This window comes from Rhinolophus sinicus, chromosome 2 (assembly GCF_057876585.1).
Source record: "Rhinolophus sinicus isolate RSI-liver-muscle chromosome 2, RSI-T2T, whole genome shotgun sequence".
Lineage (NCBI taxonomy): Eukaryota > Metazoa > Chordata > Mammalia > Chiroptera > Rhinolophidae > Rhinolophus > Rhinolophus sinicus.
The window spans coordinates 68,336,779-68,355,975 of record NC_142502.1 but is presented as its reverse complement, the minus strand read 5'-3'; the positions used below and the strand labels follow the sequence as shown (position 1 = coordinate 68,355,975).

Here is a 19,197-nt window from a genome sequence, read left to right as displayed (position 1 = left end):
GTCAGAGATTCCTGCCCGAAACTTGTTTGCATTGTTAATTTGTTCAGTTATTAAACTTTGGAAGTGCTACTATACTACTATTGGAATCCAATTAACAAGTTTTTGACCATATCTCCCTAATAATTGATCATAGCCTGGAAAATTTATTTCTGCTGTGCTTTTCTCAGTAAAATTGTAGTGATCTATTGACCAGAATTAAACTGCTGAAAAACAACTTGGTCTTACTTATTCATTTAGCAAAACCAAGTTTAAAGATTGTGTTGCTATGATACCCAAGATTAACCTTAAAATAAAGTTTGTTTAATTTCAATAAAAATATAGAAACATCTCTTCTGGCATTATGTAGATAAAGTTGATTTTTCCCTTTTCCTTGCCTTTTTTATATTTAGCAAGTTGTTTTAACATTCTTTTAAACAAACTACAACATCAACTAGAAATCTAACATTTTTAAAGAGAAGGAAAAAGCAATAAAACTCCTTTATATTATAACAAAAGAATGTCATTTGTAAGATAGCAAATATTTTAGCTATTATTTTTTTTAATCCAGCTTTTCAAACTTTTTAGAAAGATGGTGCCAGGTAGGGGGAAATCACTCTATTCAAGTAGTTTCGCTTTGTAATTAGTCTTGAAACTTAAAATACAGGTTGCAAAATTGGGAGAGTGACAGATCCTAACAGAAATTTTTTTCATGCAGGTTCAGTCCCCCAAATTCTAAAAGAATGTATTTTCTATGTCATGAGACAAAGGAATCATCAGGTCGCTTTTGCCAGAATTGATTTCTGCCTTCCGAGCACCATTTAGTAGTGTATTAGAATGCTTATATAAAGAATTTTGTGGAAAAACAAGCAGAAAAAAATGAATGCTTTGTAGGATAATCAAAAGTTGCTCTACATTAGTATTTTAAATTTCCTGGTGCCAAACCAAGCAAAAATCCTACCTTACAGAGAGTGATTTGTTCATGAGATGAGCCAGGGCTGCAAGTCGCTTATGTTTATCATTATGCATCCACATTCTAAAGAAATTCCACTTGCAAACTTTGGTGCCGTTGATGCTTTCTTCTATAGGAAGAATTTTGAACTATAAAATTTGAGAAGCTTCAGTGGCTGTGGAAATTTGAGAGCATTGCTGTTTCTTCTTTCTCTATTGAATATAAATTGTTTTAACAAAAGCAGTGTAGCCACAGTACATTTTAAATGTCAAAATTTGCACATTGAATAACTCAAACGAATTTAAACTTTTCACTTTGAGCTTTCAAAACCTCAGAACGTCATTGGAGACAGATTGCAGCAAATAAACAGAATGTGTTGCAGAAAGATTTAATGAGGAAATGATTTTTTTAGCCATAGTTTCTTACAGTGCTTTTCAGGTGAAAATGGTGAGGCAGCTTTGGGTCATAGCTCAAGACTGTATCTAGAGGAAATTTTGAAAGCAGAACCAGACTCTTACAGATTTTACCTGGAAAACCAAAGTGGTTTGGATGGGGTGCTAGTTTTACCTTTGTGATTGCTATTTAGTTTTTATGAGAATTAAGGTTAGTTAATATTTATAAAGTATTTAGTGTAGTTCCTGGGCCATAATGAGCACTCTGTAATTTTTTAAAAAGTTATTTTAGACAAGATTATAAATTGTAGAAATGAGTTGTCACTTGCTTTAACCTATTTCTGATTTTAAAAATAGTGAAATTTACAAAACTATAATTTTGAGACAAAAGCAATTTATATTATGTAATAAATTCTTGATTTTTAATGTTAAATTTTGATATTGAAATTTGTTCTATTTCAGTTTCAACAGTTACCATATTGAGATTCATAGAGGATTTTACATTGTTTATATTCTGACATGACTATGAATTTGAGCCATGAATCATTTTTATGCATATTTTAATATCATGCTCCAACTTTGTTTTAGATAGCTAGACTATATCTGGGGAAACCTGTTTAGATCAGAAATAGTATTTCTAACTTCAGAGAATAAAATTCCATTTCAAAAATGGAGTTGGAATTTAAATGAAAATACTAATTTAGAATTCAGTTTCATTCTTTAACTAGCTGAAAAAAACTTAGAAAACAAAAATTCAACCAAATTGCCAGTAATTTGCATTAAAGAGGAAGAAATGGAATTTTTTTAAAAAGTCAGCTGACATTGAAGACTTTCCAATGAAATTAATTAATAGAGATCTCAGCTTTTAATTTAGTCAAGATTATGATTTTACATGGAAGCTTTGCTGAAATAGTTGGGTTTGACTGTAATGTTTCAGGTGTTATACAAATCTGGATAAAATTATGTTATTCATATGCTCTTTTATTTAGTTATATTGTTTCAACTGCATTTTAAAAGTGAGAGACCTCATATCAAAAAATGTTTGTTGGATGCATCTTGTATACATGATATTAGAAAAAAAAACATAGCACTAATGTTTAGGGGAGCATCCTGTTAATTTGGGGGTATATTTGGGACTCTGCTGTCTGAAGAATTAATTTTGTAGATTTGTGCTATGTAGAAAATTGGTATACACACACACATACATACACAAGGCTCTGTTTAAAAAATATGGTACATACTATTTATTAACTTAAATGAAATATTGTTTATTTTACATTAGTAAGGTTGCATTTACTTAATTCAGTGATGAAATCAATTTTGGCGTTGCTGGCATAGTGCTTTCACAGATTTCTGTGATTCATTTGCTGAGAAAGTATGATTTAAGACACCAGAATCATTTTTTCTCATGTGCCCAAACTCATGTTTTAGTTATAGGCAAGTTTTCATGGCAGATTTAAAACAAATTTAAAACAAATATTCTCTGACAATATTTGGAAAGTGGGGGAAGTCTAACCTGACGTAAATAACAAGGACTAATCAACTTATAATCAAAAATAACTTTCTAAGTTCTACACTTTAAAGCTATCAAATATACATCATTTTGGTATATTAGTTTAGTTTTCCTCATATTTTTAAAGTTTAACTCTTGCACTGCTCCTTATGACCTCTGGACAACTAATTGTATTTAGAAGCAAAATCCCCATTGTTTTATTCTTAATAATAATTGACAAGGATCAAATGGTATTAGAATTCAGGTTTAACACAAAGTGATACATAGATGATGTATTACAGAACTGTGCACTTGAAACCTATGCAATTTTACTAACCATTGTCACCCCAATACATTTTAATTAAAAAATAAAAAAAACTACGTTTAGAAATAATTTTAAACTTTTTCCTAATGTTTTCTCCTAGAGAAGAAATGATAACTCATCTGTGTGTCTTGCTCAGTGCTCATTACATTTATAGCTTAAGTTACCACCCCTGAAGCAAAATATATTCTCATAGTTTAAATGTGTTATGGTAGCGTGATAATAATTATGTGATATAACTTGGAGAATTTTGTTTGAAAAATAATTTAAAAGTCAATTTTTTTGTATTGTTATTTTGAAAGTAAGTTGTGAAGTGATTTTTTCATTGTTCCAAGGAGGAACATAAAATCTTGATTTATCAGATGATTGTATAGGCAATGTATGTCTATTTTGACTTGTGATGTGCTTCTCATTACTGTCCTGCTTTTCTGACTTTCCATTAAATGTTTAGAAAAATTAGTTGAATAGTTCTTCAGGAAAATGAAGGGGATTTCATCAGCCAATATCAGTTATAAGAAAGTAGGAACATATATAAAAGACCTAAATTTTTCTTATCTCACTTTAAACTTCATAACTTTCCAACTCAAGATGATATGTATTCCTGCACAGTGGGCAATAGTCAGCATTTTGTCACTAGAAGACCTGAATAAAAATTATCCCAAAATTATTCTTAGAAAAAAATCTGAGCCTGGAATTGCCTTGAATTAAAAAAAACAAAAACAAAAAGATTGCTTTACAAATAAATCAAATGATATCTTACGCTCTTTATTCTCCACTGTTTTCTGAAGTTTGTATGCCTTGATTATTTTCAGTTACCTACCAGTCTCTCTTACTTGTAACCTTTCCGGTAGCTGACTGGCAGGCTGCTTTTCTATAGTAGCACTGCATGGAAATTGTGTTCTTTTCAGTGGAAATTTGTAAACCATATACTGAACTCTTCACTATCTAGCCATACAGACTGTCGTTCCAATCCCAGGAACTGGCAGTTAGTGTTCAGGCTCCCTGCTCTCCACCAGGGGGCAGCACCCAGCTCTGCCTTTCCTTGAGGCCAGAGTACTGTCTTCATAACCTCAGTGGTCTCCACCCTCCTTCCTCAAACTGCACTTCGTTTTGGTCTTTTCTTACAAGGCTGAGTAAGTGTCTGACAAATGGTAGTTGTTCAGGCTCTGTGCTATAAGGGATATTATTATTATTTATCCGTGTTGACTGTTTTGTGTACCAGAATCTTGTCCGCAATGATAATTTGGTCTATGATTTCAAATCCCTTGTGTTTATTATAACTTGGAAAATCTTAAGAGGAAAACAAAAGCCTAGCAGTTATTGAGCACTATGATGTGTCAGGCATGGCACTAGGTATACTTCATATGGTAACGCACAATCTAGAGAGGGAAATAGGCAAGGTAACACAATAGTGTTACAAAACGACAGGATGATAAAATAGCAGAATTTTTCATACTTCTGTTTTGCTCTTGAGTCATTAAAAGCTTGGAGAGGTTAAATCACAGTAGAACATAGATTCCCTTCAGACAGTATTCCAAATTCCATGCTGTATCAATTATATTTTGGGGCTTTGCCTTAAAAACAACAAAAAGATTTGTTGAGAATGACTGAAACCACAGTGTGGAATGCCTGAGACTGATCTCAGTGATGTAACTCCTGTGACACGGTAACAGGAGAATCTATGATTGATGCACTTAAAACTTTAATGGGGAAATGGGGTTAAGTGTTGAGAGATCTTGAGTGCTCCCACAGAAGCCCTAATATGTATACATTTACACACACATACATATAATATGTAATCTAATTTACATTCACCAAAATGGGAATAATTACAGTACAATTAATCAATGTTGAAAAAAACTATCAATATTTCATTTATTTTAAAACAATAATGGATCATTTTATTTTTTCTTACCCTCTTTTACCTGCTAGAAAATTTATAGGATCTCTGTCCCCTGCAATTTCAACAAGATACTACTAAATTTGTTTTGTTTTGTTACAAAAAAATAGGCAAATAATTTGTTTTGCCTGTGTCTGTGATTTTTATGACTTGGAATTGTAATTTCACATCATCTGTTTCCTTTTCTGGTTATAATATGCATAGCAAGCCAGATTGCAAATGTATAAATAATTTGAGTTATGCTCATTTGAATCATTTAGGATAGCCTGAGAGGTTCCTGATACCTAGGACCATCTGTTCATTGCTCTGGTGTTACTTTCATGCTCAAGTGTGTACTTTCAGTTTCTTCACATGTCTTAGCCTCTACCTTCCTTATATATATGAAAGGGGCTTCCTGGACGGAACTTAGCCTGTTATGCCTCTCAAGGTTTTGTTGTAAAACCTTCATCCCCTGCCTTCCATTTCATAATTCTTTTTTATTCCTATTATATTTATTTTGTTGTTGTTGTTGTTAATATCCTCAATAGTAGTGCCTCAATACTGCATAAGAGTGACTAAAAACATGGGTTTTGTAGTCAGGTTTCAACCTTACTTGGCTATGTATGTAGCTATTTGACCTTGGACAAGTTCCTTCACCTTGGTTTCCTCATCTGTGAAGTGGAATATAATGCCTACCTCATGGATTTGTTAAAATGATTAAATGAGATGAAATATAACTCATTTATATAGCACCATGCCTGCTATAACATAAGTACTTGTTACTATTCTTATTAACATATTTTAGAAAGAAAATTCCCATAGTTACAAAAAAACATGTCTAGAAGTAAATTCAAAATCCCATATATAGAATTTCACACAAGAGTCTTGTGGAAGGAATATCTACTTGTCACTAAGCACCTGATTGTGTGAAAGCACATACCACAAGAAAATATATGTAGGCATTGCTACATAATTGGTTTTGGGTTCACTTTCAGTCCTTTTCACTGGGCCCAGAGTGAATCTTTGGTCCACGAATAGCTGGAGAAAAGTTTCTCTTAGCATCTGTCTGGGTTCTCTTCTGGGTTCTCTTATACATGTCACAGTGCAATCCGTTTTGGAACCACAAAGCACAGTCCTATCTGTCATTGTTCCATGTTAAGCTCTCCAGGAAGGGAGATGCTGCCCATCTTAACCCCTGTGTTGGATGCTACCGGTAATCCTCACAATAACCCTGTGGGCGAGGTCATTGTTTCTTCCTAATTTTATGTGGATTACTATTTCTGAATCAAAAATCATTAAACATGGTTTTTAAAATATGAGTGTGCTTATGGAATACAAAGAAAAATGTGATTGATGGAAAAGTAGATATGATTAATCTGGATTGTTTTGGAAATTTAGAGCATATGGTTGCTATAGTTATGGGGTCATTACATGGTATATAATGAAGCAAGAGATATACTTTGTGGAGAATTAATATGGTACATTGATCAATAAACCTGCCCATGAGATTCAAGTATTTCTTTTTCTAAGTGTGTGTGTGTGTGTGTGTGTGTGTGTGTGTGTTTGTACACAGCTTCTCTATGAAGAAAACTGATGGAGAACAAGAATGCCCTGTTTGGATGGTTGCCCAAAGAAACATACTCACACATAAATCATTTGTATATGAAGCAGTTCAGTGGGAAGTAACTCTGTACAGCTGCTTGACCCAAACATCTATTTCTAATTGCTTTAAAAGAAGTTTATAACACAAGTTGTGGAAGGAATAATTTAAGTCTCTTTAATATACTTCAGTTAGCAAAGTGTTAAAATTTCAAACTGTTTCAATTGGTCAGGGTATAGCATTATAAAATTGAATCACAGTCTTCTACATCCTTGAATTATCTTCCATGATTTTTACAATACATTTTATATACTTACGTATAGTATTGTATAATCATATAATTCCACTTAATTTATAGACTTGTTTCAAAATTAAGGAAGTGCTACATATAAAATCACAAATTTTTGTAACATAAAATAGGAACCTTTATTCATATAAAAAGATAATTATTCTCTTTACTCTTTTATTTCAGTGGCATTTAATTATAAAACTAATACTGTGTCATAAAAACTCCAACAATATTTATGAAATATGAAGTGGAGTCCTTCCCCACCTTGTTGCCACTTCCAGTCTCAAAGGGTGACCACTGTTTACAGTTCAAGTGTGACCTTGCAGACCTTTTTCTATGCTCGTGCTAGCATATAGATGTATTCCTATAAAGAGTGATTCTCATTCTTGAGGAATTAGAAACATTGCTATTTGGGGAAAAAAATTTAGTTTGATAATTTTAATATTCATGCTAAAAGGAATGATTTTTCACACTGACAGATTATTTTGTTATAAGCCAGCTTTCTAGGGTACTAATTCTAAAGAAAAAATATTTTGTAACAAGTGCAAAATCAAAGGCACTTAGTGAAATATGTTGCCCTTGATATTCTGTATTTTGTAGTTTCCATGGTTGGCTTGTTTATGAAGAATGCAGTATTTAGGGAAGATGGAAAAACAGCCCATGTCAACTAAAGTAATAAAACTGAGTTAATCCCAAATTGACTCCTTTAAAATTACTTGTTGCAATCCACTCAATCTTTTGAGTTTATTACTAGTGGAATTTGTTAGGTGACTCTTTAAATCTTATGTATTCAAGATTCTCAAGTTGTTAATGAAGATTTCCTGTTGATAGGAAAACCAGCACTTATTTGGTGTTAGATATTGTAAGTCACAGTGGTTATTGGGGGCAGAGAGAGGTGCATAAGTGGCCAGATGGTGCCCTTTGGAGCTAATCTGTCCTATTCCTGGGCCCTTTCTGCCCCAGTATTCTTGTTACTAGAAGATATATGCACAGAGCGAAGGGACTGAACATCAGGCATCAGGTTTTCTTCATGTAAACATTTCCATTCAAATGAAAATTTAAAAATACAATTAGTAAAATATTTAAGAAAATGTGAACCTCTTCAAGTTGTGTATGAAGCAAGGGAATGCATAATAACATGGGTATATAAAAAATCCAGAAGTTTTTGTTTCAGGTAATAGCTGTAAATGAGAAAACTAATATCATCTTTCTAAGAATAGTTTAATCACATATCTCTCTTTCTAGACTTTTTTTTAACTCCTTAAAAATTTAATTTTCAAAATTGAAGTTGTCACCTGAATAACATTTTTCCACCACCTGAAAACAACGTACTACAGGATTTTTCTGCAGTTGAGATTTTACATGTTTACACCAGTTCTCTAGCCTTCACCAGCCTCGTGGAGTTCATAGTCTCTCAGGGGAGACAGATAATTGGGCGACTACAGTGGAGTGTGCTGAGTGCAGTGCTGTGGGAGCTCAGGACAGAAGCCCTTTCTTTGTCCTGGGTGGTGCAGGGTTGGTGAGGTGTCAAGAAAGACTCCCTGCAGAGGTGACTCCTAAGGTGATACCTGAGAGATTTGTACAGATTAGTCAGGCAAAGATCAGTGGGCTTGGGGAATCACTGGCCCTGGAACCAAAGGCATCTAAAAATAGCCTGGTTATGAGAGAAATCAGGACACAATCACATAGCTGGTACACTCAGTCTGGCTGTGTAATTATAAAAATTTTTATAAAAGCAATACATGCTTATGGTATATAAAATTTGAAAAATACAGAAAACTAAAGAAAACATGTACCCTCAGTAATTTCAAGCTGCTGAGCTTACTGTGAACATTTTGTTATGATTTTATCATGCCTTCCATTTATGTTTGTAGGTCAGCATGTTTGGTATAATCCTAATTTGGCTTAAACAATAGATACATATGTATGTGGGCATAAAATGTGCATACATACATATATGAAAATATTTTAAATAAACCTGGGATCACACCAAACATGCTGTTTGTTACCTGCTTTTTTAAACCTGCTTTTTTCACATTATAATATACTTAATTATTTTAATGCCCTTAGATGCAATTGTATGTCAAGTTGAACTATTTAATCTCAGTGAAAAAAAAGACATCTTGAAGTTAACCATCTGTACTCTTCCCTGCAGGAAGAATGCTTTCTGAACCTGGAGGCTCCTATATCAAGAGTATGTGGGTATGATACACCATTTCCTCACATTTTTGAGCCATTCTACATCCCAGACAAATGGAAGTGCTATGATGCCCTTCGAAAAATGATCAACTATTGACCACATAGGTAAGTCTGCACTGCGTTTTGAGAAAGCTAGTGTGTGTTCCTGACAATAATGTTCTGTTACTCAAGGAACAACAGTCATCAGTGTGTTGTATTTTGGAAAATGGCAACTTTCAGAACAAACTGTAGGTTTCCGAAAAAAATTTAAATTTATAATATATTTTTGTTTAATAGAAACATGTTAAGCATATGTAATCTCTGATTGCTATAATTTCTAACACAGATGCATGCATTTGTTAACACTGAATAAGCACTAGATGAGGATGCTCTCTGCCGTGGTTTGATTGCAAATACACCCATCATTTCTGTATATTCAAACTCCTCATAAATAGGGATAATATTTGTTATTTCAAGAGACCCTTTAAACACCATTAATTTAGACGCCAGTGATTTCAACTATATGGTGATCTATAACATTCTGAAATTGGCCTTTATATTATCTGAAAAATAGGTTTGTTGAACAGGAAACCTATTAATTGTGGATAAGGGAAATTTTTACTTAAAAAAAAATATCCAGCACCACCATCATTTCCAGAATCTTTTTGGCAAGTGAATAGTTTTAAATTGTGGATAATAAATTATATTTATTCATTCCTATTTCTAAGTTGTGCTGATATGCCCCTTCAGCAGTGTTAGTCTAGCAACAATGAATGCCATTAAAAACTACTAAGTTATTTTTCAGGGTTTTAATGCTATAGAAGTTGCTATCACTGACTCACTGATTTTATCTTTGGCATTTTTGAAATGGTTCAAAATGCATAGATAGGATTAATTGCTTTACATATTATTATCTAGGTTGTGCAAAAAATATAATAAGACCTTTTGAAAAGCCATGGTCTTTCAAAGGAAAAGGGAGAATAATAACACAGCTGTACTTTTTTTAAAGATAAGAAGTGCTATGTTCCTTAACTCTGTGTATGGATAAGAAGATCTAGCTCACCTAAAACCAGAGAAAGACAGACTTTTAAATTTGTGCAGAGAGAGAAAATAATGCCCTCCCACCCACCCACCCCCACTTTCTGCCACTCTGAGCCCCACACTTTTTGTAGTTCTATTCTGAGGATGTTGTTACAGATGTTAGTTAGGGCCATTAGTCCACTTGTGACTGGTATTTTCTCAGACATGCAGAGGTAGATACTGTATTTCTTATGTCCTCTTAACGTCTATGAAAGTAACTGTCTTCTACAATAAGTCACTCTTAGGACTGGTTAGGGGGTTGCCTCATTCTGTTGTCCATCTTGTTCCCTTCCATGGATCATCCATAATGGAGGATCAAGGTTAATAACGTGCGGCTATATGCTTTGTTGTTATTTGTAAAGCAAAGTTTAGGTGCTGGTTCTAAATTTGGATATGCATTCTATTTAAACATAAATAAATATTTAAACCTATCATGAAAAGAGATTTTTTATACTAAAAGTTTAATATGGCATTAAAGAAAGTAATCATGAGAAAAAAATGTATATTTAATTCATGATGGCTAGAATGTCCATAATTGTTATTGATCTCTTTTACAGAAAAGCTGGAAGATTATGACTAGATACGGAAATATTTTTCTGAATTTTTTATATATCCTCAGACTTATCTCTTCTTGAAAATAGAATTTTTATGAAATGAATCATGATGGATATTGTCTGAAAAATTATAAATTAGCTATTGTATTAACTCATGAATTGATGATTTCCATTACAAGTGTTTCAGATTAGCTTTTTAAAATGTTCCATATAATAGTCTTACAAATTCCACTTAATTACATTTGTAAATATTGGGTGTGGGATAGTATTCAATAAAGCAAAATCAGATTGTCTTCAGGTTGTGTGTCCTTTTTTTTTTCATTAGTAAAAATAATTTTTGTTGCAGAGTAATAGATTAACTTGTTAATTAGATCTGAGTAAAAATGAAATGTTTAGAAATACTAAATTTTCAACTTTATAGTATTTGGTTTAGTTGTTTATGGCAAAGGTGGTTGTATGTTGATAAAACCTCTGGAATGTTTTTCATCATTATTCCCTCTTCTTTCAACAAGTTGTACTGATGGACATACACAGTTTTTTTCCCCAGTGTGTTGGGCAGGATCATCCTTGCTGCCTCTCTCCTAATTTGGGGAGATGGACAGCATGAGCCTATCTTTAGTTATAAAGGTGCCATGCTTTTGCTATAGTTGTATTTTTTTTTTTTGTCATGATATGACAAAGCAAAAATTTTTTTTCCATGTTCTTTATATTATTACATAGTTAAAACGAAAACCATTAGCAGCAACAAAAGGCTCTGACAGGAGGAAGCCTCCTTGTTGAGGAAACTGTCAGGGCCTCTTGTTTCTTATTTTGCCTCTTCCACCCTTTGCCATAGTTTAAACAGGCCTAGACAGCCTAAGGAGTCCCCTTGCAGCACCCCTCGTCCTGGCCCTGCCCTCAAAGGTGGTGCTATTAGACCCTCTTCCATCCCACAGATTCCAGAAGAGTTTCTTCTTGCCAGTTCCAGCAGAAAGATCCACCCCTAAAAGCAGAGAAACAGGGTCAAACGATGTTTTCCTTTCTCTATAAATACTGAGAAAAATGGACACATTTTCTTAGGATGGTAAGTGTGTATATATTGCATTAAAACTACAAGTTAAGAAATTGTGTCCTATTTTTTTTTATCAGGTATTTAGAGGATGATATAGAAAGTGACATTTGTAAACTTGGAGGTAAAAGAAAGACACTTTATCACAGATTCTTGATAGCAGTGGGCTGAAATAAAGAACCAAAGCATGTGATAGGGATAAAAATAAAGCCCTGTCCTTGGTTTCCAAATAGGAACACCTGTATAGTATAGGATGGGGAAAGATGTACTTGTCAGCAACAAGTTTGGAAAAGATTTAGGGAATCCAGCTGGCTTACAGTACAAGACTTTCTGGGTTTAAGATGCCAACACTCAGTATGGACTTTGGCTTTGGTCTTGGTTCTCCACTAAGGCTCCGGGCATCGTTGCTGGGAACTCTGCACTCACACGATCAGCCCAGCAGAGCAGAAAATGTGTGGTAGTCAACCACATCTTGGCCTACAGTGGTTTCTAGTTGAACATATTTGTTTTAGTTGAATTTATTTTTTTAGTTGATATTTATAAGTTTAGTTGAAGTTACTTATTTTAAGTTATATTGCCATTATAACTCTTTAATACTATTTTTTTTCTACTCATTTGGTAGGAATTTTCCCTTAGCTATTTGAATTTTATTTTAACTTTGTTTTTGAAATAGCAAACATGGGGCCAATTGTGAGAATAATCTGTGCACTAAGCGCTTGGGTCTGAAAGCACTTTCCCTCCTCCAGCTAGCCCTGCAGCCCCCACCAGTAAATACCCTTCCTCTCCAAAACAAATGACTTACAGTTAATACTAAACTCAGTCTATGGCATTTAAGTAATTGTCTTAAATACATTTATTTACATGAAACAAATGTTCCATATTGTGAAAATAAGAAAATAATAATGAGAAGACACTCAAGATGTTACACGAATACCAAGTTCAGAATCACCCCACTACTCAGCCTCAGCATAAGTCTGCTCCGTGTGACAACATGAATAGATAAGTGAATATATTCTTCTATAGTTCAAATTACCCAGTTCCGTTCGAACAAAAATATGACATCCATGTTCCATACAACCGATAGATATTATCCAAGCTAAGGAAACAGACCTGTGTACATTAGAAAACCAAATGAGGCACAAGATCCAGAAATTACCTCAATCCAATCCCTTAGGTTTAAGTCACATAATCTAAAAACTCTTGGTGAGAATCCTGGGAAGTTCCAGAGGGGTCCCATTTGGTTTAGTGAAATCCCTTTCCCATCAGTTTGTCTGTAGTAGACACGTGTGGTTTCTTGCTGCCTGGCATTCCTGCCCCCACCTTCTAGTAACAGCACTGCCTTTTGTTTAGAGAATTAGAGAACTCCCTCTCCCCACCGCATGTGGCTCGGAGGGGCTGCCAACCCCAGTTCCCTCCAGCACTAGCCACAGAGATGGCCCCGGCCCAGGCCCAGTCGGCAACCTCAGAACAGAAAGTCAGGTAGCTGGTGAAACAAAACATAGCCTCAGCGTTGCCAATGGAAACTAAATTAAAAAAGGCTTGTTCTCAAACTTTTACCTGTTCCAAGTACACCTGAGAAGACAAATGATGGGTGTTAACCAGCTAGGCACACAGCATACCTTTAGCAGAAAGTCTTGGCTGAGGGACCAGGACCAGGAACCCAAAGCCCACATGTTGGAATTTCCATAGAGACGTGAGGTTTGGAGACTATGATATGCTCTCCAAGGCCATCCAGTTTGGAAAGAAATAGAAAATATTCACATACGGGCAAAGATTTAGAAACGCTGATATCTGATACCAAGCTGAATATGGTAATTAGAGATATTTGTCAGGAAAATGAGAAAATTAGAACAAGGATGAGGAAATTGTAATTGGAAAGGACTGAAAGCAAGAATGAAAACAAGTTAAATAAAAAGATACATCTAAAATATTGTCTTAAATGTACTTCTTATGTATTAATAAAACAAATGTTTCACATCTGACAAAGGGAATATATCACAGTGAAGATATGACAATTAAATTCTATGTTATAAATGCATAATATTAAAATGTAAACACTTACAAATACAGGAGATATGGACAGAACAGTTGTAGAAGAAGGCTTTGTCGCCTTTCAATTTGATAGATGAAGTAGACAATAATTAATAGGGTTAGGTCAATAGAAATATATTTTAAACTTTATGCCTCCATAAACAGAGACTACATAACCTTTTAAAGTATATACAGCAGTTTAAAAAATTGATCATATACTAAGGCACAAAGAAAAATAACAGTAAGTTCCTCAAAGAGTATTAAAAGGCGTCATGTTTTCTGACCACATCCCAAATTAATGACAAGTATTTCAATTATTTAGAGATAAACCTAAGTAACTGTGGAACCCAGGAGGAAATGTAAAACAATTACAAAGTCTTTAGCACATGAGATCATCGATGTGCTTCTGCCAGTATTTTACTCAGAGGTAAAATTCATAGACTAAATATTTCAGAAAGAAACTGAAAATGCAAGAATGTAAGTATAAAGAGGAAGAAGCACAAGAAGTATGAAAAAATAATAAAGTTAAAAGCATAAAGTTCCAAATGAGAAGAATAAAACTGTAAGATCAAAAGTTGTTTTTCATAAAAGTGAAAGTTTTTTTTATTGTATAATGTCTGTGTCCTGTAAGGTTAGAGCTACATTTTTATGTACTCATGATACTAGAAAATAAAGGCCATGTAATAGCTGTTTGCGTTGGCTAAAACCATTGCGGTCCTTTGTTTGAGGGAAGGAAATTATTTAGCAGAACCTAATCATTTATCCAAAGTATTGATAAGCACAGGTCTTTATTATTAGGATATTTTATTCAATCATTTTAAGAAAATAGTTACCAAGGTCTTGTTTTGCTAAAATTCCTTTCATTTCTTGCTGAGGCTTACTTGGCTACTCTAAATATTTTATTTACTATGAATTTTTATACGATACAGTGTCTATAAAGAGTTAGAATAATTATTTTTAAAATGTTATCTTGATCATTTGGATGATCTGCATACTTATTATCCTGGAATTGTTTTTTCTCTATCCACAGTGTTTTACTGATTCCGCAGAGGCCAGGGGGGTGGTGTGTTTGTTTCCTACCAATTCTGCAGAGCCTAGACTAGTGCTTGGTCTACAGAGACTTTGTATATGTTGCTGAACAAACAAATGAAAGGAAAAGCAGACCTATACTTGAATCAGATTTGTACCTGAAAAGAACTTAAGTAGAGCCCACTTTGGGTAATGTAGACATTCAAAGTGATCTTTTGATAGTATTTGATATTTTATACCACCAGAGGCATGGTTTGCATTTCATTTCTTAAGGAAATTCAGGAACAGAAATTCAGTCCCCTATGGAGAGCTAGACCCCAAGGGTCCCCCAAAGATGAGCATTGTTTCTGTATTTTTAAGCTTGTTTCTTCAGATAGATTTCAAAGCTATGTATTTTTAAGTGGTTCTATGACAGTAATTGTACATTAAAATGTATGCAGATGCAAATGGACAAACCAAAATAGAATGCTCATTCAAAAGTGTTCATTTCAGGGTGATAAGATTGTAATTTTTCTTTATTTTCTTAATCTCTGTTTTTATAATCACAAACGGAGAGTCAGCCTGGCTCAAATTTACCCTCCCAGTGGCCCTATGTGCTATTTTCCCTTTCTTCTGATTGGTAGAATCTGCAGACTTAAGACTGGGCCAGAGGTGGACACTAGTTCCTTGGCCACAATGACTGGTTAAGGGATGGGAGGTGATTAAAATTGGGCCAATCAGATCCCTTCTTTAGGATTTTCAAACAAATACATCTGGGAATATGTTATTCTGGAAGGACTTATGGCCATCTTCCCTTTGGAGGAAGGCCATCTGAATCTGAAAAAGAATTGAACCAGTGTAGTAGGAAAGCTGCAGTGCAAGATGGAATCATTCCTGTACAGGTTCCCCTCTCTGGAGTCAGTCACCCCAAGGCCAGCTCCACTTCTGCCAACTGTTCCATTCTTCCTTTCATTCTGTTTTGGAATTACCTCAGATCCTTCCAATAAACTACCTTTTTCTTTGTTCAAGTGTGATTTCTGTTGCTTGCAGTCCAAAGCACCCTAATTCAATTATTCTGAATGCTTTGGAATATATTCAGATTGAAAGAAGAAAGTCCACATGTTTTTATTAAAATATACTTGGGGAAAACCCTTCACTTTTGCAACTGGTCTATGTATTGTGTTTGATTTTTCTAAGTTTTTTTTTTATTATTATTAATTTTTTCCCCAATTACAGTTGACATTCAATATTATTTTATATTAGTTTCAGGTTTACAGCATAGTGGTTAGACATTTATATAATTTACAAAGTGATCTCCCAAATAAGTCTAGTTCCCACCTGGCACCGTACCTAGATCTTACAATATTATTGACTATATTCCCTATGCTTTACATCCCCATGATTATTTTGTAACTACCAATTTGTACTTCTTAGTCACTTCACCTTTTTCACCCAGCTACCCAACACCCCTCTTATCTGGCAACCATCAGTTTGTTCTCTGTATCTGTGAGTTTGTTTCTGTTTTGTTTGATTGTTTATTTTGTTCTTTAGATTCCATATATAAGTGAAATCAGATGGCATTTGTCTTTTCAGTTTGACTTATTTCACTTAGCCTAATACCTCTAGGTCCATCCATGTTGTCACAAATGGTAAGATTTCATTCTTTTTTATGGCTGCGTAATATTCTATTGTATATGTACCACATCTTGTTTATCCAGTCATTTATTGATGGGCACACTTAGGTTGCTTCTGTATCTTGGCTATTGTAAATAACACTGCAGTGCACATAGGGATGCCTACATCTTTTTGAATTAGTGTTTTGGATTTCTATGGATGAAAACACAAAAATGGAATTGCTGGGTCACATGGTAGTTCTAGTTTTAGTTTTTTGAGAAACCCCCATACTGTTTTCCATAGTGGCTGCACCAATTTGCAATCCTATGAACAGTGCATGAGGGTTCCCTTTTCTCCACATCCTTGCGTCAGCCGTTGTTGTTTGTTGATTTTTTTATGATAGCCGTTCTGTCAGGTGTGAGGTGATATCTCATTGTGGTTTTAATTTGTATTTCTCTGATAATTGGTGACATTGAGCATCTTTTCATATATCTGTCAACTGTGTGTATGTCCTCTTTGGAGAAATGTCTATTCAGGTCATCTGCCCATTTTTTACTTGGATTGTTTGTTTTTTTTGGGTGCTATGTGAGTTCTTTATAAATGTTTGCTGTTAACCTCTTATTGCATGTATCATTGGCAAATATCTGCTCCCATTCAGTAGGTTGTCTTTTTATTTTGTTGATGATTTCCTTTGCTGCGTGAAACCTTTTTAGTTTGATGTAGTCCCATTTGTTTATATTTTTCTTTTGTTCCCCTTGCCCAAGGAGATATATCAGAAAAAATATTACTACGAGCGATGTCAGAGAGTTTACTGCCTATGTTTTCTTTTAGGAGTTTTATGGTTTTGGGTCTTTAATTATTTTGAGTTTATTCTTGTATATGATGAAAAAGGTGGTCTAGTTTCATTTTTTTGCATATATCTGTCCAGTTATCCCAGTACCATTTATTGGATGATTAGCTTTACCCCAGTGTATATTCTTAGCTCCTTTGTCATAGATTAATGGACCATATAGGCGTGGGTTTATTTCTGGGCTCTATTCTATTCCATTGATCTGTGTGTCTGTTTTCATGCCAGTACTATACTGTTTTAATAGCCTTATAGTATAGTTTCATAACGTGATACCTCCAACTTTGTTCTTCTTTCTCAAGATTGCTGTGCCTATTTGGTGCCTTATGTGATTCCATATACATTTTAGGATTATTTGTTCTAATTCTGTGAAAAATGTCATTGGTATTTTGATAGCGATTGCATTAAATGCTTAGATTGCTTTGGGTAGAATGGACATTTTATCAATGTTAATTCTTCCTATCCATGAGCATGTTATAGGCTTCCATTTATTTGGGTCTTCTTCAATTTCTTTCTTTAGTGTCTTATAATTTTCTGAGTACAGATAACCTCCTTTGGTTACATTTATTCTCTGGTTTTTTATTTTATTTTTTATTTTATATATATAATCGTAAATGGGATTATTTTCATTATTTCTCTTTCTGACAGTTTGTTATTGGTGTATAAAATGCAACTGATTTCTGAATATTAATTTTGTATCCTGCTACTTCACTGAATTCATTTATCATTGCTTATAGTTTTTTGGTGGAATCTTTAGGGTTCTCTGAATACAGTGTCATGTCATCTGCAGTTACTGACAGTTTAACGTCTTTCAGCTAATTTCACATGTCTTCCCCTCCTACCAGTCTTGATGTGGCTGCTCCTTTATATCCTTAGTTATAGGACTTCTGTTCAGCTAGTCTTCAGATGGTTCTTTAGACTGATTGTTCTATAATTCAGTTGTGATTTTAATATCATGGGAGTAGGCGAGCACAGTGTTTACCTACCCTGCCATTTTGACCTGAACCTTTGATTTTTTTTTTTCCTTATCTAGGGCATGCAGATTAGCTGCAGGCATTGTTGTGTTAATGTCAAGTGTTTTAGCCATAAAAGAAATGAATTCAGACTTTCAGCCTGAAAGTTGAATGCTGGAAACCTTCTCTTAGGGCAGGAAAATGAGCAGTTCCATAACATCTGTCTTTTAGAAGCCTTCCTGTTTGGAAACTTATTCATATAAAATTCTTTACTGAATTCATGAGCCCTTACAACTGTTGTTAAACTTCCCCATGTAGCTGAAAAAGAGCCCTTGGGAGTTTTCTTTTTCAAAGAAGTTTAATATACTTCTTGTCAGTCTAATAGCAAATTTTTCTTTGGGACTACTTTGTGTAAATTCCCCATACTTCTGTTGAAGCATATGTTTACTTTCACCCTCATTTCATCTTTTATGTGAAATATTTCAAAGAAATATTTATGTGAAATATTCAAAGAAAACAATGTTGTGAATGTCTGTGCCCTCCACCTAACATAAAAATTGTAAAGTACAATTTATCGTTCCTCAGTTACCTTCATCCAGAGGAAAAATTAAAAGCCCCATTAATAGTAACAAGTCATTTGTTGTTGTTGTTGTTTTGTGTTTAATTTATTCCAATTGCTAGGCAGCCTCATAGGATTTCCATATTATTTTGGGGGAATTGCTGGATGGTTGCTTTTGAACAGTCCTTTGACCCACATGGAGTCCATGGTGCTCCAGCAACCTACAGAAATGTCTGCTGCCAGCAGCTGTGGGAGGCACCTTGGAGATGCTGCTCCACAGAGGCCATTTGCAGCTGGCACTTACTGCAGCCCTGCAGCCCTCAAAGCTCCCCACAGGGACTAAGTATAGGTGTGGATGCTATTGATGCTGTTCATCATTGGGTCCCTGGAGCAGTGACAGTGCTCTGTGTTCTCCTTGGGAGC

The 19,197-nt window shown here is 34.4% G+C and overlaps 1 protein-coding gene across 4 annotated transcripts in view; it reads left to right on the top strand.

Moving 5' to 3' along the window:
• Positions 1 to 19,197, top strand: part of BCKDHB (branched chain keto acid dehydrogenase E1 subunit beta) — a 219,477-nt gene that overhangs the window by 188,270 nt on the left and 12,010 nt on the right. For 2 of the 4 annotated variants that reach the window (XM_019729566.3, XM_074333225.2), the window contains exon 10: positions 9,058 to 9,206. In XM_019729566.3, the coding sequence (XP_019585125.1) occupies positions 9,058 to 9,198 (141 nt within the window). In that variant the 3' untranslated portion in view covers positions 9,199 to 9,206. Of the gene's footprint in view, positions 1 to 9,057; positions 9,207 to 10,717; positions 11,012 to 11,649; positions 11,819 to 19,197 lie in introns of those variants that run through there. The other 2 variants (XM_019729567.3, XM_019729565.3) reach the window with 2 other exon arrangements.